This window comes from Conger conger, chromosome 9 (assembly GCF_963514075.1).
Source record: "Conger conger chromosome 9, fConCon1.1, whole genome shotgun sequence".
Lineage (NCBI taxonomy): Eukaryota > Metazoa > Chordata > Actinopteri > Anguilliformes > Congridae > Conger > Conger conger.
The window spans coordinates 1,037,022-1,060,003 of NC_083768.1; the positions used below are offsets into that span (position 1 = coordinate 1,037,022).

At 43.2% G+C, this 22,982-nt stretch overlaps 1 protein-coding gene across 1 annotated transcript; it reads left to right on the forward strand.

The window, feature by feature from the left end:
* Nucleotides 1-1,245: 1,245 nt before the first annotated feature.
* Nucleotides 1,246-20,509, forward strand: LOC133136616 (CMP-N-acetylneuraminate-beta-galactosamide-alpha-2,3-sialyltransferase 1-like). Its single transcript, XM_061254254.1, has 9 exons — nt 1,246-1,398; nt 7,306-7,359; nt 7,717-7,772; nt 13,541-13,679; nt 14,510-14,700; nt 16,975-17,154; nt 17,533-17,578; nt 17,745-17,864; nt 19,113-20,509. Exons 1-9 carry the CDS (start codon nt 1,246-1,248, stop codon nt 19,281-19,283), a joined length of 1,110 nt encoding a protein of 369 aa, XP_061110238.1. The 3' UTR covers nt 19,284-20,509.
* The last annotated feature ends 2,473 nt before the right edge of the window (nt 20,510-22,982 follow it).

Genomic DNA, 22,982 nt, shown 5'->3' on the forward strand with positions numbered 1-22,982 from the left:
ATACAGATATTGTTTCATCAGCATCATTACAAAATGAATCAACTTCACATTCTGCAAGATTAATAACATCGGCGCAGCAGCACCTTAAAAAAAAGACGTCAGCGTGAAAGTGACGTCATGGCGTGCATGCGTGATGACAAGCAATTTAGCTGGCTAGTTCATAAAAAGCTGTGTTTGTCTCTGTGGGCATAATATTATGAAGGAGAGCAGTTGTGATGACCTAGCAAGGGGTATTCTTTTTGAGTGTGTGTCGGAGAGATAGATAGAGTCCAATAGATAGAGAGAGAGCAAGAGAGAGTGACAGAGAAAGTATGATATTCATATTCTGCAAGAAAATTTGAGTTAACATTTGGGAGTACAAGTACAACTGCAAGAAAATAATTGTTCTCAAGGATGGAGATGAGGGGTGGGGTTTCTAGACTGAAAGCTTAATCCACATTCACAGACCCTAACCCCACAACTTTTTAATGCTTCATGCCGTACTGTCAACAGCCAGTATTCTCTACCGTGACATATTTGACATATTTGACATATTTAACACCACAAATGTAACAATTTATTTTAAATGGTGACCATTGGTTTTGTTGTGTTTATGCAGTCCCCTCCAAAATGATTGGAACAGCAAGCCCAATTATACACTGAAGACAATTGGGTTTGAGGTCAGAAGCTGTACATGAGATTCGTATCCGAATTTCAGTTTTTATTTCCAAGTATTTTTACAGTGGGGTGCAAAAATTTGGGCACTCCTGGTTTAAATGTCTGTTACAATCCCTCATTTGCCTATCTGACAAAGCTATGCCACTGCAAAGCTAAGCAACCTGCATCTCTGCCATTTTGATTGTCATTAAAATATACCTTTATTTCATGCATTTTGAAACAAGATGTACTGAATTATTTCCCCATCCATTAATAGTTGGCAAGTTTGTGGTCGCAAGACGGAGGGAAAAAGTTTTAGGGAAACGCTAATTTGAGTTTTTCAGGCCCAGAAAAGTTTCTCTGACAGAGAAAGCTTCGACCAAAACATAAAAAAACATAAAAAGCCATTGTGGCAAAACCAAGGCGTCCGTGGTCCTCATCATGGTGGACCAGTTTTTGAAGTTTGTTCACTTCGTTTGCTCTCCCCAAACTACCCTCCTGGAAAGAGACAGCGGAGCTCCTGTTCCTCCACGCCTTCCGTCTGCACGGCCTGCCCCTGGAGGTGACCAGGGGCCGTGGCCCTCAGTTCTCCAGTCGCTTTTAGAGGTCATGCTGTCCGCTCTGGGGGCCAAGACCCAGCTGCTGTCTAGCTTTCACCCCCAGACCGCCGGCCAGACTGAGCGGACGAGCCAGGAGTCGGCAAAGACACTGCGCTGCCTGGTGGAGAAATCCCTGCCCTCCTGGGAGGCCTCGCTCCCCTGGGTGGAGGATGCACATCATTGCTCCTCGGGGCCCCCATGTCCTGACTCCATCTCCCATCACACCCCCCACCTTCTCAATGCCTGACTCCATCTCCCATCACACCCCCCACCTTCTCAATGCCTGACTCCATCTCCCATCACACCCCCCACCTTCTCAATGCCTGACTCCATCTCCCATCACACCCCCCACCTTCTCAATGCCTGACTCCATCTCCCATCACACCCCCCACCTTCTCAATGCCTGACTCCATCTCCCATCACACCCCCCACCTTCTCAATGCCTGACTCCATCTCCCATCACACCCCCCACCTTCTCAATGCCTGACTCCATCTCCCATCACACCCCCCACCTTCTCAATGCCTGACTCCATCTCCCATCACACCCCCCACCTTCTCAATGCCTGACTCCATCTCCCATCACACCCCCCACCTTCTCAATGCCTGACTCCATCTCCCATCACACCCCCCACCTTCTCAATGCCTGACTCCATCTCCCATCACACCCCCCACCTTCTCAATTCCTGACTCCATCTCCCATCACACCCCCCACCTTCTCAATGCCTGACTCCATCTCCCATCACACCCCCCACCTTCTCAATGCCTGACTCCATCTCCCATCACACCCCCCACCTTCTCAATTCCTGACTCCATCTCCCATCACACCCCCCACCTTCTCAATGCCTGACTCCATCTCCCATCACCCCCCCCCACCTTCTCAATGCCTGACTCCATCTCCCATCACACCCCCCACCTTCTCAATGCCTGACTCCATCTCCCATCACACCCCCCACCTTCTCAATGCCTGACTCCATCTCCCATCACACCCCCCACCTTCTCAATGCCTGACTCCATCTCCCATCACACCCCCACCTTCTAAATGCCTGACTCCATCTCCCATCACACCCCCCACCTTCTCAATGCCTGACTCCATCTCCCATCACACCCCCCACCTTCTCAATGCCTGACTCCATCTCCCATCACACCCCCCACCTTCTCAATGCCTGACTCCATCTCCCATCACACCCCCCACCTTCTCAATGCCTGACTCCATCTCCCATCACACCCCCCACCTTCTCAATGCCTGACTCCATCTCCCATCACACCCCGACCTTCCAGGCATAGGGCCTGACTCCATCCAGTGTTCCATGTCTCCAGACTTGAGCTATATCTCACATCCCGGATTTTGTTTCTGTTTATCTGCCTGTTTGGACTGCCTTACTGTTATCGACCTTCTGCCTGTGACCACGACTACGTTTTGGTTTTCTTTCATTTTATGTGTGAGGTACCGTTCAGAGGACCCAGACACAGACCAGGGAGTATGCAAAAATGTTGTTCTTTAATCAGTCCAGAATCAAGCCAGGTAAACAGAGTTCAAACAATCCCAGAATCAAGCCAGGTAAACAGAGTTCAAACAATGCCAGAATCGAGATTCAAAATAATGGTCAAAAAACAAAGCAGGGGCCTATAATCTGAGAGTCACAAACTGGAGTACAAAAAGGGCCAAAACGAATAATCAAATAATCAAACAAGCAAAAAAAAATACAGGCTTACTATGAATCGGCAACCCGATATTGATCAACGTTCAGACAAAGAACAATGCAGAGACAGGTGTTTAAATACCAAGACCAGACCAAACTAGGCGGGGCACGGGAGTGAGGTGGGCTAAACAAACGGACAACATGCGGAGAACATAATAGGGTACTGATATAATAACAAAGAGGAAACGAAAACGTGGACTGGATGCCCACAGACCCACATGAAAGACATTCGGCTCCGGATTAGGACGTGGACATTACATAGTGATAGAACAGAGAGGCGGAGTTACAGAGCAGACTAGAAATGGGAGATAATTGTTAGTAAGTTACGTGTATAAATCTAAATACCCAAAATAAGTGACTGTTAGTTAATTAGTTAGACAGACAGTAAGTGTGTTAATATAGTATATTAGTACTCAGGGGCATAGGTTTCATTTCAACATTGGGTGTTCTCCCCCAGGAAATCTCTCACTTAATTTCCTGCATTCTGGTGAATTTTTATGAACCAATTTACTCCTCTTCTGCATCAATTTATCTTCACATTTACCTCAGTCCAGCTTCCTCATTGTTCGCCGCAAATCTTTCAGACCGTTTGCAAACACCGCGAACAGAATGCTAACGGAAAAAACTTTAATTGTTTGCAAACGTTCGCCTGTTTGCTGAACGCACCTCAGATAACTTCAGGCACAAGTTATAAACTAGATAACGTTAGCGTTTCATCCGCATATACTCTCATTCAGAAACACTGAAGGTAAAACAAGCGTGATAGTTACTTACACTTGATTTCCGACACTATCATGCTCCCGCAACGGTAGACATATCGCAACTGCGAGTCAGCGAGGCCGGCAGACCCAGCAAGGTTAAGATGGTATGGTCCAGTGGGGGTGTATGAAATAATTGTAAAATAGGCAAGAAAGATATCTAAGCGTTTAGACCCTCTGTGCTGTTATTTATACCTGTAATAGGGAGGAGGTTATCATTCATTATGTTTTGGGGGGACAAATTCACCTCTTCTAAATATTGAGGGGGACATGTCCCCCCCTGTCCCCCCTAAATCTACGCCCCAGTTAGTACTGTACAATATCTATATTAGTAGTTATTAGTCAGTATAGTGCTATACAACATTAAGTAGCGAGAAAAGCAGGAAGAAAGGAAATGCGAGACTGGGGAGGAATCGTGGGAAACCGTAAATCTCCGAAATCACCCGAATAGTGCAACACGCAGACAGGGGAGTGACTACGGCTCGAAAACATCGGCGGAGACGAAATGCAATGAACAGTAATGGTGATAACAGAAAACCAGATATGATAATGAAAAATGATAAATTACAAGAAAAAAAAGAATAAACTAACAGACAGAACTAGAAACCGAACCCCTGCCTGGATTATAGTTTACAAACTGTCTAGTCTTCTATATACTTGTTTTCCTGCGATCAACCTACGCCTGCTTAACCTGCCCCAAAGTTAATAAAGACTTTGATTGGAACATCTGTCATTTCGGTTCCTTGTTCTGAAGGCTGGCACGCTTCAGGAAGTCAATTGAGGATGTTCTGTTTGGTAGTGTTGACATTGTAGGCAGATTGTGTTTTCTTTGATTTGGAGTACAAAACAAACACTAAACTGCTAATGAAACAATGGATCTCATGCAGGAACATTTCCACATTATCATCACACACAATAAACTTCTCATGAAACAATGGACCTGACACAAGAACATTTCTATGATGTCATCAGGGCGGCCTGTAGCGGAGTGGTTAAGGTAAATGACTGGGACATGCAAAGTCAGTGGTTCTAATCCTGGTCTAGCCACAATAAGATCTGCACAGCCGTTGGGCCCTTGAGTAAGGCCCTTAACCCTGCATTGTTCCAGATTATCTCCTGCTTAGTCTAATCAACTGTACGTCGCTCTGGATAAGAGCGTCTACCAAATGCCAATAATTTTATGTAATGTAATGGAATCATCATAAATCAAAAGGGTTCACCCGAGTGCACCACATTGGGTTGACCAAACACACTTCACAAAACTGTCCTGAATCTAGATGTCTGGTACAATACAATATACAGTAAGGAGAATGATGAGGAGGTCGATATAACAGGACTTGCTGTTTAATAGCATCTCCACAACCCCCTCCTCATACACCCTGCTCATCTCTCACAGCTCCTGGAATGAACCCATCCCAGGACATCTCCCCTGTTAAGCAAAGAAGAACTACACAACCTTTTGTAACATTCCTTTCTCCTCCTTTTTTTACAGTAACACAGTTGGTAGGAAAACAAGCCCCAGTATCTGATTAAGGCCTCTCTGGTCTCTCTCCTTTGAAGTCCAGTTCAGGGGGTGGTTTAGTGACGCCTCCTCTGCAGTTCAGTTTAAGGGGTGGTTTAGTTACTCTCCTTTGCAGTCCAGTTTAAGGGGTGGTTCAGTGACGCCTCCTCTGCAGTCCAGTTTAAGGGGTGGTTTAGTGACTCTCCTCTGCAGTCCAGTTTAAGGGGTGGTTCACTGACTCTCCTCTGCAGTCCAGTTTAAGGGGTGGTTTAGTGACTCTCCTCTGCAGTCCAGTTTAAGGGGTGGTTCAGTCACTCTCCTCTGCAGTCCAGTTTAAGGGGTGGTTTAGTGACTCTCCTTTGCAGTCCAGTTTCAGGGGTGGTTTAGTGACTCTCCTCTGCAGTCCAGTTTAAGGGGTGGTTCACTGACTCTCCTCTGCAGTCCAGTTTAAGGGGTGGTTTAGTGACTCTCCTCTGCAGTCCAGTTTAAGGGGTGGTTCAGTCACTCTCCTCTGCAGTCCAGTTTAAGGGGTGGTTTAGTGACTCTCCTTTGCAGTCCAGTTTAAGGGGTGGTTCAGTGACTCTCCTCTGCAGTCCAGTTTAAGGGGTGGTTCACTGACTCTCCTCTGCAGTCCAGTTTAAGGGGTGGTTTAGTGACTCTCCTCTGCAGTCCAGTTTCAGGGGTGGTTTAGTGACTCTCCTCTGCAGTCCAGTTTAAGGGGTGGTTCAGTGACTCTCCTCTGCAGTCCAGTTTAAGGGGTGGTTCAGTGACTCTCCTCTGCAGTCCAGTTTAAGGGGTGGTTTAGTGATTCTCCTTTGCAGTGCAGAGAAGGGGTGGTTTAGTGACTCTCCTTTGCAGTCCAGTTTCAGGGGTGGTTTAGTGACTCTCCTCTGCAGTCCAGTTTAAGGGGTGGTTCACTGACTCTCCTCTGCAGTCCAGTTTAAGGGGTGGTTTAGTGACTCTCCTCTGCAGTCCAGTTTAAGGGGTGGTTCAGTCACTCTCCTCTGCAGTCCAGTTTAAGGGGTGGTTTAGTGACTCTCCTTTGCAGTCCAGTTTCAGGGGTGGTTCAGTGACTCTCCTCTGCAGTCCAGTTTAAGGGGTGGTTCACTGACTCTCCTCTGCAGTCCAGTTTAAGGGGTGGTTTAGTGACTCTCCTCTGCAGTCCAGTTTAAGGGGTGGTTCAGTCACTCTCCTCTGCAGTCCAGTTTAAGGGGTGGTTTAGTGACTCTCCTTTGCAGTCCAGTTTCAGGGGTGGTTCAGTGACTCTCCTCTGCAGTCCAGTTTAAGGGGTGGTTCACTGACTCTCCTCTGCAGTCCAGTTTAAGGGGTGGTTTAGTGACTCTCCTCTGCAGTCCAGTTTCAGGGGTGGTTTAGTGACTCTCCTCTGCAGTCCAGTTTCAGGGGTGGTTTAGTGACTCTCCTCTGCAGTCCAGTTTAAGGGGTGGTTCACTGACTCTCCTCTGCAGTCCAGTTTAAGGGGTGGTTCAGTGACTCTCCTCTGCAGTCCAGTTTCAGGGGTGGTTCAGTGACTCTCCTCTGCAGTCCAGTTTAAGGGGTGGTTCAGTGACTCTCCTCTGCAGTCCAGTTTAAGGGGTGGTTCAGTGACTCTCCTCTGCAGTCCAGTTTAAGGGGTGGTTTAGTGATTCTCCTTTGCAGTGCAGAGAAGGGGTGGTTTAGTGACTCTCCTTTGCAGTCCAGTTTAAGGGGTGGTTTAGTGATTCTCCTTTGCAGTGCAGAGAAGGGGTGGTTTAGTGACTCTCCTCTGCAGTGCAGTTTAAGGGGTGGTTTAGTGACTCTCCTCTGCAGTGCAGAGAAGGGGTGGTTTAGTGACTCTCCTTTGCAGTCCAGTTTAAGGGGTGGTTTAGTGATTCTCCTTTGCAGTGCAGAGAAGGGGTGGTTTAGTGACTCTCCTCTGCAGTGCAGTTTAAGGGGTGGTTTAGTGACTCTCCTTTGCAGTGCAGAGAAGGGGTGGTTTAGTGACTCTCCTTTGCAGTCCAGTTTAAGGGGTGGTTTAGTGACTCTCCTCTGCAGTGCAGAGAAGGGGTGGTTCAGTGACTCTCCTCTGCAGTGCAGTTTAAGGGGTGGTTCAGTGACTCTCCTCTCCGGGTCAGGGAGGTGTGCCCTCCTGCAGGATTCTCAGCCCCCTGGTGTGTCTGAGGAGCTTGGTGCCGCAGCATGTCTGAGGGCTCTGGCTCCAGTGTTGCCCACAGGTGAATGTGGTTCCTCCATCAGCCCGCCATGCATTCTGACCCGATAAGGCCGAGGCGTCTGTACCTGCCGCAGTACTGACCCATGTGCATTCTGTCATCAGCCAGACTCTCTCCTGGCTGCAGTTAGGGAGTGTGTGAAGTCGTGTCTGGTTCTCCAATCTTCCCCAGCCCTTGAACACAGTGTGAAATCGTGTCTAGTTCTCCAATCTTCCCCAGCCCTTGAACACAGTGTGAAATCGTGTCTGGGTCTCCAATCTTCCCCAGCCCTTGAACACAGTGTGAAATCATGTCTGGTTCTCCAATCTTCCCCAGCCCTTGAACACAGTTGGATGGCCCTTCACAAACTCCTCCCCTGCAGCCGGCACAACGTGAGTGCGCTGAATTAGCTGCAGTGACTCAGTGGCATGGTGAACCCAGAAGTGGCTTTGAAAGACCTGACACCACATGCATGTCCTGCTCTGATGCTCTGTGTTTGAGCTGTGAAATCTGCAGTTGAGCTGTGAAACATCCCTGAACATTAAGGACAGTATCCCCTGGACTGTACAGGACTTTAAAAGGAGGGTGCAGGGCTCCATGCTGCTGTGGACTCACTGGGGATGGACCACTAAATTCAGTATATTCCCCATTCATTTCTACCTTTTGGGCCCATACACTTTTGCCTTGCGCTGACACGTCACCCAGAAATGCATATTCATCTGACTCTGTGACGCTAATATTATCCACTGTCTGTGGTGAGCATCACGCATGTTGAACCGTGCCCTTTCAAAAAATCACCTTCCTTTTCCTGACAGAATTTCGTCAGCTTCGCCTCCCAACGCAAACTTGATAAGGCCCGCCTTTTTTTATCAAGTCCTGACGCAATTCTATACCGTTTATAAACGGCTTATCCATTTCGGCCGATCATTTGCGTTTGGCGGCCGGCGTAAGCTGCATCGCTGTGTTCACCTGTCATACGCCATCGTCCGCAGGTGTGCTCGTTAACTTCTCATAGTTTAATGTGCGCGACTCGCCCCCATTCAGTGCTAGACTGCGTCCCACAATCTTTCACTCCACCATCCTTTACTCCACTCCCCCAGGGCCACTCCTCCACTTCTGCGAAATAATGTGGCGCAAAGGAGTGCTGTATGCCTATACACTTTCCGTCTATTGGGACGCACCTGTAGTGTAGGTGCATAAATGCTTTTGTTTTTTCAGTCCTCATCGGCGATGGAAATGTAACTTCACCTTTCCCGCAGCGGACATCAAGGTAAGTTATTCACATGAATGGTGGCGCTGGTTTGATTAACTTTGTTGTAGTATTTCTTTTTTAGTTTTACTTCTGACACTATTTTATATAAGGAGAACGAGGAGGAGGCCGATATAACAGGATTAGTCGTTTAATAGCGTCTCTCCAAACCCCTCCTTGTACATCGGGTTATTCTTCAAGGGTTCCGATTGTATCTGTATGTTTACACTAAGACTCGGAACTGTACTGGGCTCTCAGGTCCTCTTAGCACTCATACTTGTGTTTGATTTGCTCTTCGTTGTACGTCGCTCTGGATAAGAGCGTCTGCTAAATGCCTTGTAATGTAATGTAATGTAATGTAATGTGATGGGTTATATCTCTCAAGGCTCGGAATGTATTTCTTTGCCTCTGATTTGCTACAATTTTAGATTTGAAATCACACAATTAACATGTGATTAAAGTGCAAATTTTCAGATTTTATTAAAGGGTATTTTGTATACACTTTGGGTTCCCATGTAGAAATTATAGCGGTGTTTATACGTAGCCCTTCCATCTCAGGGCACCGTAACGTTTGGGACAAAGTGGAGTGAAGTATGCATTTTCAGAATAATGGGACGCACCCATTGGCTGTATCTGAAATGGCTCACTATTCACTTATTACTAATCCCTACTTTGTGAATATCAATTTAATACGCTACACAGGTTTATCTAAAAAAAATTAGAATATCGTGGAAAAGTTACTTTTTTCTGTTATTTAATTGAAACTTTCACATATTCTAGATTCATTACACATAAAGTGAAATATTTCAATTATTTATTATTTTGAATCTCGATGATTATCTATGTGGTTCAGGTCAATCAAGCACAGTAATACCATGGTCAGCAAACCAGTTACTAGTAGATTTGGCACTGTGGGCAGATGCCAAGTCCTGCTGGAAAAGGAAATCAGCATCTCCATAAAGCCTGTCAGCAGACGGATGCATGAAGTGCTCTAAAATCTCCTGGTAATCTGCTGTGTTGACTCTGGACTTGATAAAACACAGTGGACCAACACCAGCAGATGACATGGCACCCCAAATCATCACTGACTGTGGAAACTGCTATTAAACACGTCAGCAGTTTTCCCCATGATTGCCCGACCATGTATTGAGAGCATAAATGAACATACTTTTCAGAAGATCGACATTTCTGTATTATAAATCTTTTTTTTGACTGGTCTCATGTAATATTGTAATATTTTCAGATACTGGAGCTGTAAGACGTAATCGTCAAGATTAAAATAAAAAAAGGCTTGAAATATTTCACTTTATGTGTAATGAATCTAGAATATAAGAAAGTTTAACTTTTTGAAACAAATGACAGAAAAAAAGAAACTTTTCCACGATATACAAATTTTTTGAGGTGCACCTTGTATAGTTTACTAAATAAAGAGTGAATTTGGACAGCAGACGTCGTATTTTGCAATATATCCGCGTAATCGCGTATAAGGCTATGCACTGCAGGATCTTGCCGCAAATCCATTATCAAACATAGGTCTATGCAGCCTGTTCTTAAAAACCCTCATTTCCATCTTACAATGCCCAGTGAAGATGCAGCTCCCTTAACCCAGATATGGCGTTCAATTTGTCATTTTTCTTCTAAATATCTACAACACACCCTACACCTTTCTATACAAAAAACACTGGTTTAGAAGAATGCTATTACCGCTTTTAGTCGATAGACTGAATGTAGCCTACTCGTTCATCACAAATTACGTGTATTTCTTGGTTTACTATTCACTACATTAGGGTGAATTCACTTTCAGAATTTGGGGCGCATTAAGTATTTTGAGTTTTTCGCCTTGACCTGCTAATCATTGTCATTCAGCATTTTCACCTCAAATACCGTGTATATAAATTGCTCGTGGTCACATGACATTTATTCTGTGACTCACTCATTGAAGTGGGCGTGGCGATGGCCACCCAGGAAGTTGGCAGGAGACAGGGTACCGGGACACAGTGTAGCATTTGGGCCTTATTTGTTAAGATGATTCAAATGTCATGCATGATACTGATTATCAAGTATAAGATATTACTGCAACAAAATAAAGTAAAACATTTTGAATATAATTTTTTCCTTCTTTAAATCTTTTTATTTTCAGGCTGTCCCAAATTATCTTCACGTGTATGGTAATTAAGTTCATGAATGAAAAATAATATAACATGGCTGAAATTTGAGTGTGTGTAAATAAATGTCACTCTAACATCATTAATATCATTAAAAACTTACAAACTAAATTATCCAACTGTATATATAATTTTTATACATGGTTTGTGATATGGTTTGTGGCTACGCCACCTAGCAATACGCCTTCTTTGGCATGTCATGTTTTATTTACATTATTTTAATATCTTTTCAATCAGGGTCGATTTGCCAGAAGCACCATTACTGGTGGGTGTAATTCACTATTTTCTCTGATTAGCTGATGTTTTCAATAAAAGCGCAACAACAAGCAAAACGCACCAACATTCAGTACACCAGTGGTTTCTTTCTTTTTCAGGTCATTCCAAGTTGTTGTACAAGCTATCCTCAATGCTTGTGCAATGGATTTCCCCTCTTTTCTAAGCTTCAAAATGGCTTGCCTTTCTCCCAAAGACAGCTCTCTGGTCTTGATGTTGGTTTATCATTTCTAACACAAATGGGTGGTCTGATATAAAAGGTGATGTTCTTAGTTGTTTAACAAATCTAGACAAAAATACCAGGAAATAAAGGCTGAATTTCAGATCTGTCATCTCATCTACATCTTTTGACCTCAAACTCAATTGTCTTCAGTGTATAGCAAAAACAAAGAAATTGCTATTCAAATATTTTTGGAGGGGACTGTAGAACTCTCATAAAATGAGGAACCTCTAACCTGCCTGATGTGGGAGATTGAACCTAAAGAGTGCAATCACGTGCAATATCAACCTATAATCACGTGCAATATCAACTCATTATCATGTGCAATATCTCCCTATAATCATGTGCAATATCTTTTTTTTTTTTTCAGATTTTTCCCTTTTTCTCCCAATTTGGTAGCCAATTGTACCTCGTCTGATTCAATTGGAGGTAGTCGTATTAGATGTACCGCCCGTACCCCATCCCTGGGCGGCCCGAATGAGAGCGACACGCCTTCTTCAAGCCGTCTCGTCTCGTGCCCGTTGCCGTGATTCCGAGGCGCCCGAGGTGCTTATTGTGCGGCGATCTAATAACCCTGCCAAGTCCCTCCCTCTGGAGCAGCGAGCCAATTATTGCTGCCCCACGTGAGCCGGCCAAACTTGGCTTTTGGCAGGACCGAGAATCGAACCCCGGTGTGCAACTGCAGCAAACTGCAACCGCAAGGCTGCTGCGTCTTAGCCTGTTACGCCACCGCGGCTCATCATGTGCAGTATCTACCTATAATCGCGTGTAATATCAACTTATAATCAATATGTAACTATAATCATGTGTAATATCTACCTATAATCACGTGTAATATCTAACTATAACCATGTGCAATGTCTACTTATAATCACGTGTAATATCTAACTATAATCATGTGCAATATCTACCTATAATCACGTGTAATATCTAACTATAACCATGTGCAATGTCTACTTATAATCATGTACAATATCTACCTCTAATCACTGCAATATCAACTTATAATCATGTGCAATATGTAACTATAATCATGTGCAATATCTACCTATTATTTTATCTCCTTGTAGGTAGTTTATCAGAAGTAGTATGGGCATTGTATGGACCCAAGGCATCTTTTATGACAAAGTAATATTTGGGGTACACCAAATAATATAAGATACAAAGTATCTACATTTGGTTTTGTAATATACATAAACTGTACGCGATATGATCACAGTATTATACAGTACACTAATTTTTTTATTTGTGTGTGCCTGGTTGCACCAGACTACATGTATTGATATAGATTTATACAGAACAAATTAATATTGATTGTACATTAACCAAACTTATCGATAATTACTACTGTTATACTCACCTTCAATGCACTATGTCCCCTCAAAATAAACCTTGCTGTCTATGTGTCTATTGTGCTAAGCCTCTCATTTACATGCAGAACAGTGAATACTTACAATAGCTTACATGTACATGTTCATTTGACAGATTTTTAAGCAGAAACATTAGATTTTCCTTAAGTGTAGCAGTCTCAGGTTGGATTTTAGTTTTTTGAATAATCTGGTAATATTTAAGTTGTTTATGTGTTCCAATGGATTCTACGGAGAGCAATCCCCTCTGTTGGGAAATGCTCCAGGCCCATTACTGATATGTACCATAGATATGTTGAGTGTAATCAGTCCTCCTTTGTTTTCTTTCTAGGTGGGTGATTTCCAGCAGAGAGCAGCTTCACCATCTCTTTACCACCTCATTCAGTCAAAAAGAAGAAAGCAGGACCCCTCCCTCTAACAGGAAGCACAAGCTTGCACTTCAAACCGTCACATTTTCCCTCCTATTCAGACGTCAGTTACTTACTAATCTACGACTGTCAGTACCTCTCGTACTTGCAGTTTACCATGCAGAAAACCCCCAAAGTGTAAACTGCATGCATCTAGCTTTTGAGTGCATCTGAGAACTGTTCTGAAAGGATAACATTCCCTGCCTGAATAGGTCATGCACTTTGTTTCTGATACAATCCTTTCAAACCCTCGTCTGAAGTCAAACCCTCCATTGAGGAAGCTCTCCCTCCTTTTTGCAACTTTCCAGTCTGTAAACACATATCATTTACAAAATGGTGGACCTCAAGAATCCGAGAAGAAAGCTTTTGATTGTGCTGTTCTGCTTCTGTGCTACTACCATAGTTTTATTTAGCTCCAGCAATACGTCATCATACTTATCACAACTTGTCTCTCGGTGGTCCGACAAACCCGTTTCCAGGGCACTGTGTGCCTGCCGCCAGTGCATCTCTGTTAAGGATGAAGACCCCTGGTTCAGGAAGCGCTTTAACACGTCCATATCGCCGCTCTTGTCACAGAAGAACGCCATGCTGTCTGACGACACCTTTAAATGGTGGCAGGTAAGCACGCACACAAAAAAGTACCTATGATGCTGGAAATCATCCAAAAGCTGACCTGCTGGCTCATTCTGCACGCTAACGCCATAGCACTGCCTGGCTCATTCTGCACGCTAAAGCCATAGCGCTGCCTGGCTCATTCTGCATGCTAAAGCCATAGCGCTGCCTGGCTCATTCTGCATGCTAAAGCCGTAGCGCTGCCTGGCTCATTCTGAATGCTAAAGCCATAGCACTGCCTGGCTCTTTCTGCATGCTAAAGCCATAGCGCTGCCTGGCTCATTTGGCACGCTAAAGCCAAAACTCTGCCTGCCTCATTTACCATGCTAAAGCAATAGCACTGCCTGCCTCATTCTGCATGCTAAAGCCATAGCACTGCCTGCCTCATTCTGCAGGCTAAAGCCAAAGCTCTGCCTGGCTCATTTGGCACGCTAAAGCCATAGCGCTGCCTGGCTCATTCTGCATGCTAAAGCCATAGCTCTGCCTGGCTCATTCTGCATGCTAAAACCATAGCTCTGCCTGGCTCTTTCTGCTGCATTGCTCTTTTTGGCATGCTGTTGCTTCAATGCTGCTGTTGCTTATATTACATGCTGTTACTGCATTTGCATTGTAATCGTTTCTTCAGAAGTCTTCTGACTGAACTGTGTATGTGTGGGTGTGTGTGTTTTGGTTTTGGTCTCTTGACAAATGTAATCGGAGTAAAACCATGTAAATACAGCATAACCTGCCATCTACCTAAGAAAGGCTTTATTCTGCTCCCATAGCTACCGTTGCTCTTGCTGAGTGCCTCTCGAGCAGCTGAGAGTCACTCTTGTGTATCTTTATTGTGTCCCCAGAGGCTACAGACTAAGAAAAATGCCAACTACAGTGCTGTGGTGCAGAAACTATTCCAGGTCGTCCCTGGGGAGGGACATTACAACGACTCAGGGCCCAATCGCTGCAGGACTTGCGCTGTAGTCGGGAATTCTGGGAACCTCAACGGATCTGATTACGGAGCCCTCATTGACTCCAATGACTTCGTCATAAGGTGACAGATTCAGCCTGACCTGACCTAAAAACAGGTCAGGCTGAGGTATTGTGGGAAGTGGAGTCCCACAAGGATCGGTGCTGGGACCACTGTTCTTCCTCATTCATATAAATGACCTTGACAGGGACATTTAAAGTACGTCAGTTAAATTTGCAGATGATACAAAACTAGAAGGTTTAGCTAACAGTTTGAAATCTTTTTTAGTCCAGGAAGATTTAAACAGAATCCAAAAGTGGATATGTAGTGGAGGCAGAAATACTGGGGGTTTTCAAGACCAGGCTTGATACGGCGCTAGATACCATTTAGCTGTTAGGCAAACTAAGCAGTAGGTACACTTTAGTGGTAGGATAAGGTCAGCATTGCTGGTCTGAATGGCCTGTTCTCAAGTTTGAGATCAGTGCCCTAATGGATTGAAACCTCCTATTCCTGGGAAATGTAAACACAACATGCATTTTGCCCTGTGGAGCTACCAGCCACAGTTGGTACTGGGATACTCCAGATTTGAACCACATTTGAACTGTTTTAAACAAATTAAGTGGTTTAATTGATCAGTTGAATGCTAAGTAATAACAAAAGCCAGCACACCCTGCGGCTCTTCAGGAGTGAAGGCCCCAGCATTGTTTTTTGGATAGTTCAAAAAACAGAACAGCACTGTAATCATATTATTGACGCCTTTTCACTTTGCCCTCCACCTATTTTTGTCCAATATAATTAATTAATATCTGAAACTATTGACTATTAACACTTAAATTCAAAGGTTAGAAAGAAGAGGCCTGTAACATTTTAATTTGGGTCGTAACAAATTTAAGTCAGAGCGTGCACATACAGTGTACACAAAAGATACATGAAATACAAAATTTTCATTACTATTATTAATGTTTTATAGTTCAGCACTGAATACCTCAATTTCTAAGTCAAGGACCAACCCAGACCTACTTTATATTTGTGGACAAACTTGGTTTTAACTTGGTGTACAACATTTTGTAACAATATCGACAGGCATTCAAATTCCACAACTGCACCCAGGTGTCATCAAGTGTCCCCTAATCTCTCCAAATATATGTACATATCTTTTTCTCCAGACACTTGAATGATCAGAAAAGCTTATTTTTCTTTTAAAACTGGTTTTTTATTAAAAATGTAAAGAAAATATTGTATGTGAGTATGTTTTTTTAAAGCATGCCCGAAGTGTCCAAAACGCCCCCCAAAAAGGATGACTCACCCTAATGCTTTCAAACGAACCTGCATCACATTTTAAATGGACATCACATTTATTTCAAAATTAGGTTAGCCAGAGCCATGCTAGCCCTGTTCGCCAGTACAATACAGGTTAATCTATAGCAAGTCCAAATCCTTTAATTATTCATGTCTGTATATTCATTGCAGCTATGCAAACTCAGCAATATTCCTAAACTGTCCATAACCTGAATATGACACATTATACCTTGTTGGAAAGGGTAGGAGGCCCTGTACAAGAAGCTTACTATGTTTTACATTAGTTTGGTACTGAAATGACCTTGCAATGCATGTCTGCAACAATAAGAAATAGCGCTGGGTTAATATATAATTTCCTAGAAAATGGCTGAACGGATTATGAAATAAACTTCAAAATGAGTCAGAAAACAGCCATAGCGTCATCACCAGGTGGGATATTTGGTTCCATACATGTCTGTATCGAACAATTAGCAAAACAAACTTGTATTTCTACTAAACCGGAAATATGTTGACCAGAAATGTAATAAAAGTTGCCTTTTATTGTCTGACTCCGTGGGGAGGTGAGGGTTGTAAACCATGATCATGGTGAGAGGGAGGCTGGAGTTTTATTGCCCTGCTTTGCAAATAAGAGGCTGATAAACATCTAAACTGCTGTTCTCGGCTTTAATCGTCTTTAACAATCTGGCACTGCAATTTTGTGCTTTTATTATGTCACAGTTTTTTGTTTCTAGAAATAAAATTAACCCTGATTAACTATTAAAAGCTGAGGCAGCTTGTCCTACCATGTGTTCTTCCACCCTGAACTCCTGAATTACAAAGCTTGCATTTATTAAGTCAATAGAAATGTTAATTGAATACCAGTTAGTGTATTTTCTGTGCCAATAGTGTTGAAACATATTTCTCACATCACGTTACAGAAACCATAATGATGTTTCTTGGTTGTATGGTAAACTTGGGCCACAAAAATGCAGCTATCATGATTGCATTGTCTAAAATCAATGTCAAGACTAGTTTGCATAGCAGCCAGTTCTCTAAAAGCGATACATATTGTCTCTGCAGAATGAACAAAGCTCCCATTTTGGGCTATGAAAAGGATGTAGGGAACAGAACCACCCATCGTGTCATGTACCCAGAAAGTGCCACAAACCTGCAAAAGGACACAAGTCTGCTGCTGATACCATTCAAGACTTTGGATCTGGAGTGGATCTCTAGTGCTCTGACCACAGGCACTGTGAAACGGTAGGTGGCCATGGGCTACATTGGGAATGCATTTGTGTTTGAACATTGATCTAAGAAGCTGAATGCAGCTTTGAGAAACAAGAGCCCTCGTCAGAAGCTGCTGTGGTGCTCACTCACTTTGTTTTCGGATGAAAAAGAAGCAACAGTTTTCATCATTACGCTTTGCATTTAATGTTAGGGTGAGGGGCAAAATGAGCTAGACAGACAGTTATGCACAAAGAAAGGGAAAAAGGGCTCCTTTATCAGCTCTTGGTTCAGTGCTGCCATGGATGCTCCAAGTGTCCTGCCCTGGGGTACTAGTGGACTCTGTGATCTTGTGGATCGTCATTGGACTAAGTGCCACCCAGCAGGCTATTGACATCTCTCTGTTTTCAACAGCACCCGTATGCGTGTGATGGCCAAGATTAATGCAGACAAGAATAAGGTGAAAGAGTCTTGTGTCGTACTTTGTTCACACAAGATTCTTTTGTGTGTGTGTGTGTGTGTGTGTGTGTGTGTGTGTGTACGTACAAGTGTGTGAATATACAAATACAACATGTAGTATGTCTCATGTGCTCATTCTGTGACTTTTATGATTTCATTCAACACAGGTGTTAATATACAACCCCACGTTCTTAAAGTACGTCTATGATGTGTGGCTTGAACGCCATGGGAAATATCCCTCCACCGGCTTCTTAACCTTGATGTTCGCCATCCACGTATGTGATGAGGTAAGCACATATTACACATTTTAACAAACTATATCATTAACAAACTGGCTTTATCCAATTTACCCAAGAAAAAAAGCAAAAGCAAAGTGCAGTGTCAGATGCAGTGTACGTTTGAGCTGGCGTATACTGCTATCAAGTGTTGGTGAAATGCCCTGATACCTTTTTTTACTTTAAGCCTGATGATCCACTGGTAGAATTTTTGCAACATCAAATTTCATTGACCATTCCTGAATCACTTATAAGTCTTCTTAATGTCTTGTTAGGACCACAGATGTAGTGTTTCCATGGTGCTTCTGATTTAATACTGTCCTTTGGGATTTAATCCCAAACTTAACTGTGACAAATCAGAAGTAATCCTTACTGGACCGAAAAACAATGACCTCGCTAATCCCCAGCCTTGGTCTGGATATAGACGGCCTCGTAGTGAATGCCTCTATAACCTCAGCCTCATAGTGAATGCCTCTATAACCTCAGCCTCACAGTGAATGCCTCTATAACCTCAGCCTCATAGTGAATGCCTCTATAACCTCAGCCTCATAGTGAATGCCTACATAACCTCAGCCTCGTAGTGAATGCCTCTATAACCTCAGCCTCGTACTGAATGCCTACATAACCTCAGCCTCGTAGTGAATGCCTCTATAACCTCAGCCTCATAGTGAATGCCTCTATAACCTCAGCCTCATAGTGAATGCCTCTATAACCTCAGCCTCATAGTGAATGCCTCTATAACCTCAGCCTCATAGGGAATGCCTCTATAACCTCAGCCTCATAGTGAATGCCTCTATAACCTCAGCCTCATAGTGAATGCCTCTATAACCTCAGCCTCATAGGGAATGCCTCTATAACCTCAGCCTCATAGTGAATGCCTCTATAACCTCAGCCTCATACTGAATGCCTCTATAACCTCAGCCTCCTACTGAATGCCTCCACAGCTGCCTGTAACCTCAGCCTCATAGTGAATGCCTACATAACCTCAGCCTCGTAGTGAATGCCTCTATAACCTCAGCCTCGTACTGAATGCCTGCATAACCTCAGCCTCATAGTGAATGCCTCTATAACCTCAGCCTTGTACTGAATGCCTACATAACCTCAGCCTCGTAGTGAATGTCTCTATAACCTCAGCCTCATAGTGAATGCCTCTATAACCTCAGCCTCATAGTGAATGCCTCCACAGCTGTTTGTAACCTGGGCCTCACAAAATCTACTCAGTTCAACATCAACTGCCCATCTGCTTCCTCTTGGTCTCAGGTGAATGTTTTTGGATTTGGAGCATCCAAGGACAGAACCTGGCAGCATTACTGGGAGACAATGAAATTTCTCCAGTCAAAGCCAACCGGAGGGCATGCTGGAGACTATGAGTCCATCACCATGAAGCTGCTGGCCTGTAAAAATAAAATGAAGTTGTTTGAAGGGAGATGAGGGTAACCATTGGCTGTGAAATGAACAGGACTGCCGAACGGCCTTAAAGGCTGAAGTTAGAGCATGGTAAATGGTTGGCATTTATATAGCGCCTTTTTCCAAAGCGCTGTACAATTGATGCTTCTCATCCACCCATTCATACACACACACACACCAACGGCGATTGGCTGCCATGCAAGGCACCGACCAGCTCGTCAAGAGCATTTGGGAGTTAAGTGTCTTGCTCAGGGACACTTCGACACAGCCTGGGTGGGGGATCGAACTGGCAACCCTCCGGCTGCCAGCCGACTGCTCTTACTGCCTGAGCCAATGAGACGACTGCTCTTACTGCCTGAGCCAATGAGACGACTGCTCTTACTGCCTGAGCCAATGAGACGACTGCTCTTACTGCCTGAGCCATGTCGCCCCCTTAGCAGCACTGGCTTCCGCAATATGACATACACAAGTTAAACTAGATATGACATGTACACAAGTTAAACTAGATATGATGTACACAAGTTAAACTAGATATGACGTACACAAGTTAAACTAGATATGACATGTACACAAGTTAAACTAGATATGACATACACAAGTTAAACTAGATATGACATGTACACAAGTTAAACTAGATATGATGTACACAAGTTAAACTAGATATGACATACACAAGTTAAACTAGATATGACATGTACACAAGTTAAACTAGATATGATGTACACAAGTAAAACTAGATATGACATGTACACGAGTAAAACTAGATATGACATACACAAGTTAAACTAGATATGACATAAACAAGTAAAACTAGATATGACATGTACACAAGTTAAACTAGATATGACGTACACAAGTAAAACTAGATATGACATTTACATGAGTAAAACTAGATACATTTTTTTGGAATACTTTAACGCGTTACTTTGTTTGACTAAATTGGGGAAAAAGTAAATTTTGACTTCAGCTCATCTTTAATATGCTTTGTTTTGAGGGAATAATTTAATCAAGTAAATTAAATCATGAAGTTCTATCAATAACTTGGGACATTTTTAGTTTTAAACGGATATATAACTTTGCCTGTATGACTGGTGTACACATGGTGAATATCTGTGAGGGCTATGTCTCTGTATGTGAAGTGCCTTATCAATGAAATTCCTAATGTGTAAGGTTTGGGTTTTGGGGATGGGGGTTTTGTGCCTTTTCAACTTAATCTTGCATTTATGAATTAAATTATTATTTTTTCCATCCATCCATCCATTATCTTAACCCGCTTATCCTGAACAGGGTCGCAGGGGGGCTGGAGCCTATCCCAGCATACATTGGGCAAAAGGCAGGAATACACCCTGGACAGGTTGCCAGTCCATCGCAGGGCGCACACACACCATTCACTCACACATTCATACCCATGGGAAATTTCGACTCTCCAATCAGCCTAACCTGCATGTCTTTGGACTGTGGGAGGAAACCGGAGTACCCGGAGGAAACCCACGCAAACAAGGGGAGAACATGCAAACTCCACACAGAGAGGCCCCGATTATTATTTTTTATTTAATAAAAAATTTATTTTATTTGAAGATTGTTTAAAATAAGAACAGCTGCTCAGAGGGTATTCTGCTCTGAGGGTTTAGACTCAGCCTAATCACACACAGATATTCTGAGGGTTTAGACTCAGCCTAATCTCATACAGGTATTCTGCTCTGAGGGTTTAGACTCAGCCTAATCACACACAGATATTCTGAGGGTTTAGACTCAGCCTAATCTCACACAGGTATTCTGCTCTGAGGGTTTAGACTCAGCCTAATTACACAGGTATTCTGAGGGTTTAGTCTCAGCCTAATCACACACAGATATTCTGAGGGTTTAGACTCAGCCTAATCTCACACAGGTATTCTGCTCTGAGGGTTTAGACTCAGCCTAATCTCACACAGGTATTCTGCTCTGAGGGTTTAGACTCAGCCTAATTACACAGGTATTCTGAGGGTTTAGTCTCAGCCTAATCACACAGGTTTTCTGCTCTGAGGGTTTAGACTCAGCCTAATACCACAGATATTCTGCTCTGAGGGTTTAGACTCTGCCTAATCTCATGCACCTGAGGATCAGAAGGTTCTATGGTTCCTGGTCTACAAAGTTTCTGAATTAGCTGATTTGCCATCTCCAGATAGGGAGAAATCTACAGTGACTAAATTATGTAGTTATGTCTGATATTCTTTCATAAGTGACAATCAAACCCTTTGCTTTTCATGTGCTTAAGAAGGGATGTCTGGACATTCTGGCAACATGAAGGAAACAAGCTCAGTTAAATTAACCACATAGATTATGTTTGCTGGACCTGCTGAGATACATTGGTGCTCTGTCTCTACCTGCAGGTTAAAGGAAACAATATGGAGGGTCATATTGATTCTTCCCCTTTTCTCCCCCCTGTTCAGTTTCCACTGAATATAGAAAAACCATATTATTTTTCATTTATTAATATTTATCCATATGTCTTTGGCTATATACTGAGGATAAAATTGGTCCCAACTTGGTATCTATTAATTTTCTTGGACTAGGTGAATACATCATTCTCTACCAGACAAATCTACTGTATGCTCACTCTCTTCAATAGGATACACAGGAAGCCAGCATTTTTGGTTGAAATGCAGGAAAAGTAATGTACGATTATGCAGGATTGATATGCTAACCCAGGACATGATTCAAGAAGAGGTATGCACCTGCTGCCATGGTGACACATGCATGAGAGTGTCACTGGCTTTGCGAGACAAGAGTGAAGTCATTTTAATGACATCGCCCTTGAAACCTTAAACCTTCATTTCATCTACCAGCCCCCCTCATTTGCCTATCTGACAAAGCTATGCCATTCTCTGTCTGTATGTATTTGCATGTTGCCCAGATTCTGTATGGTATTATACTTTTTACACCTGTGAAGCAACCTGCATATCTACCATTTTGATTGTAATTCAAATATCCATTTATTTTATCAGGCGTCTGTCAAATGCCGGTAGCTCAGGTGTAAGGCGCTCAGGTGTAAGTAATGCCATTGCAGCCTCGGTTTTTTCGGGCGCTGGCGCGTTACCTCAAAAAGGTATTAAAGAATCCGATAATCTTTTACCCGATCTACAGTCGATACTATTTACCCATACACGGCCACCGCTACTATGGCACTACTTTAAATAGAGCACGCTTTGGTGCCTCTCCACAGTTATCATCGACCATTATGAACGGGATTTACTGTGGTTTCTTTCCTTTGGGTTAATAAAGATGGAAATATAGGTTTGACTACGGAATGACTCCAAAGGATATCAGTTTCTCAAGCACGGGGAGCCTAAGATCGGAAGTAAGTGGTCTATATCAATTAATATCACAGACGCCGATGCAGTGACTATTCGTATCCTGTATGGACATGTGCATATTCGAACAATGTAACGGCATTTGCTATTAGCTTGATTAGCATTATCCTGAAGTAAAAACTGACGTAATCAGTTAATTAAGGCGGCCACTTACTTGAAACTGAAAAAAAGAAAAGAAAAAAAGAAATTAAAGAACATAAATGTTTGTGATTAAAAAATGAATGAAATAATAATAAAAAGAAAAGGAGATCTTGTTGAACGTCTATGTTTTAGGATGAGACTCGAATATAGTTCACCAGAATATAGACCAAACTCCTGTGGTTGATTGTTCTTCCCTTCAAATTAATGTTTGTGTGTTGAATGCTGCACAAGG

Excerpts from the sequence above, each read along its gene's own strand:
- LOC133136616 (XM_061254254.1), top strand. The coding sequence starts at position 1,246 with ATGCTGTCCGCTCTGGGGGCCAAGACCCAGCTGCTGTCTAGCTTTCAC. Across the intron at positions 17,155-17,532 it reads ACCACAGGCACTGTGAAACG|CACCCGTATGCGTGTGATGG; the intron begins GTAGGTGGCCAT and ends TGTTTTCAACAG. Across the intron at positions 17,579-17,744 it reads TTAATGCAGACAAGAATAAG|GTGTTAATATACAACCCCAC; the intron begins GTGAAAGAGTCT and ends CATTCAACACAG.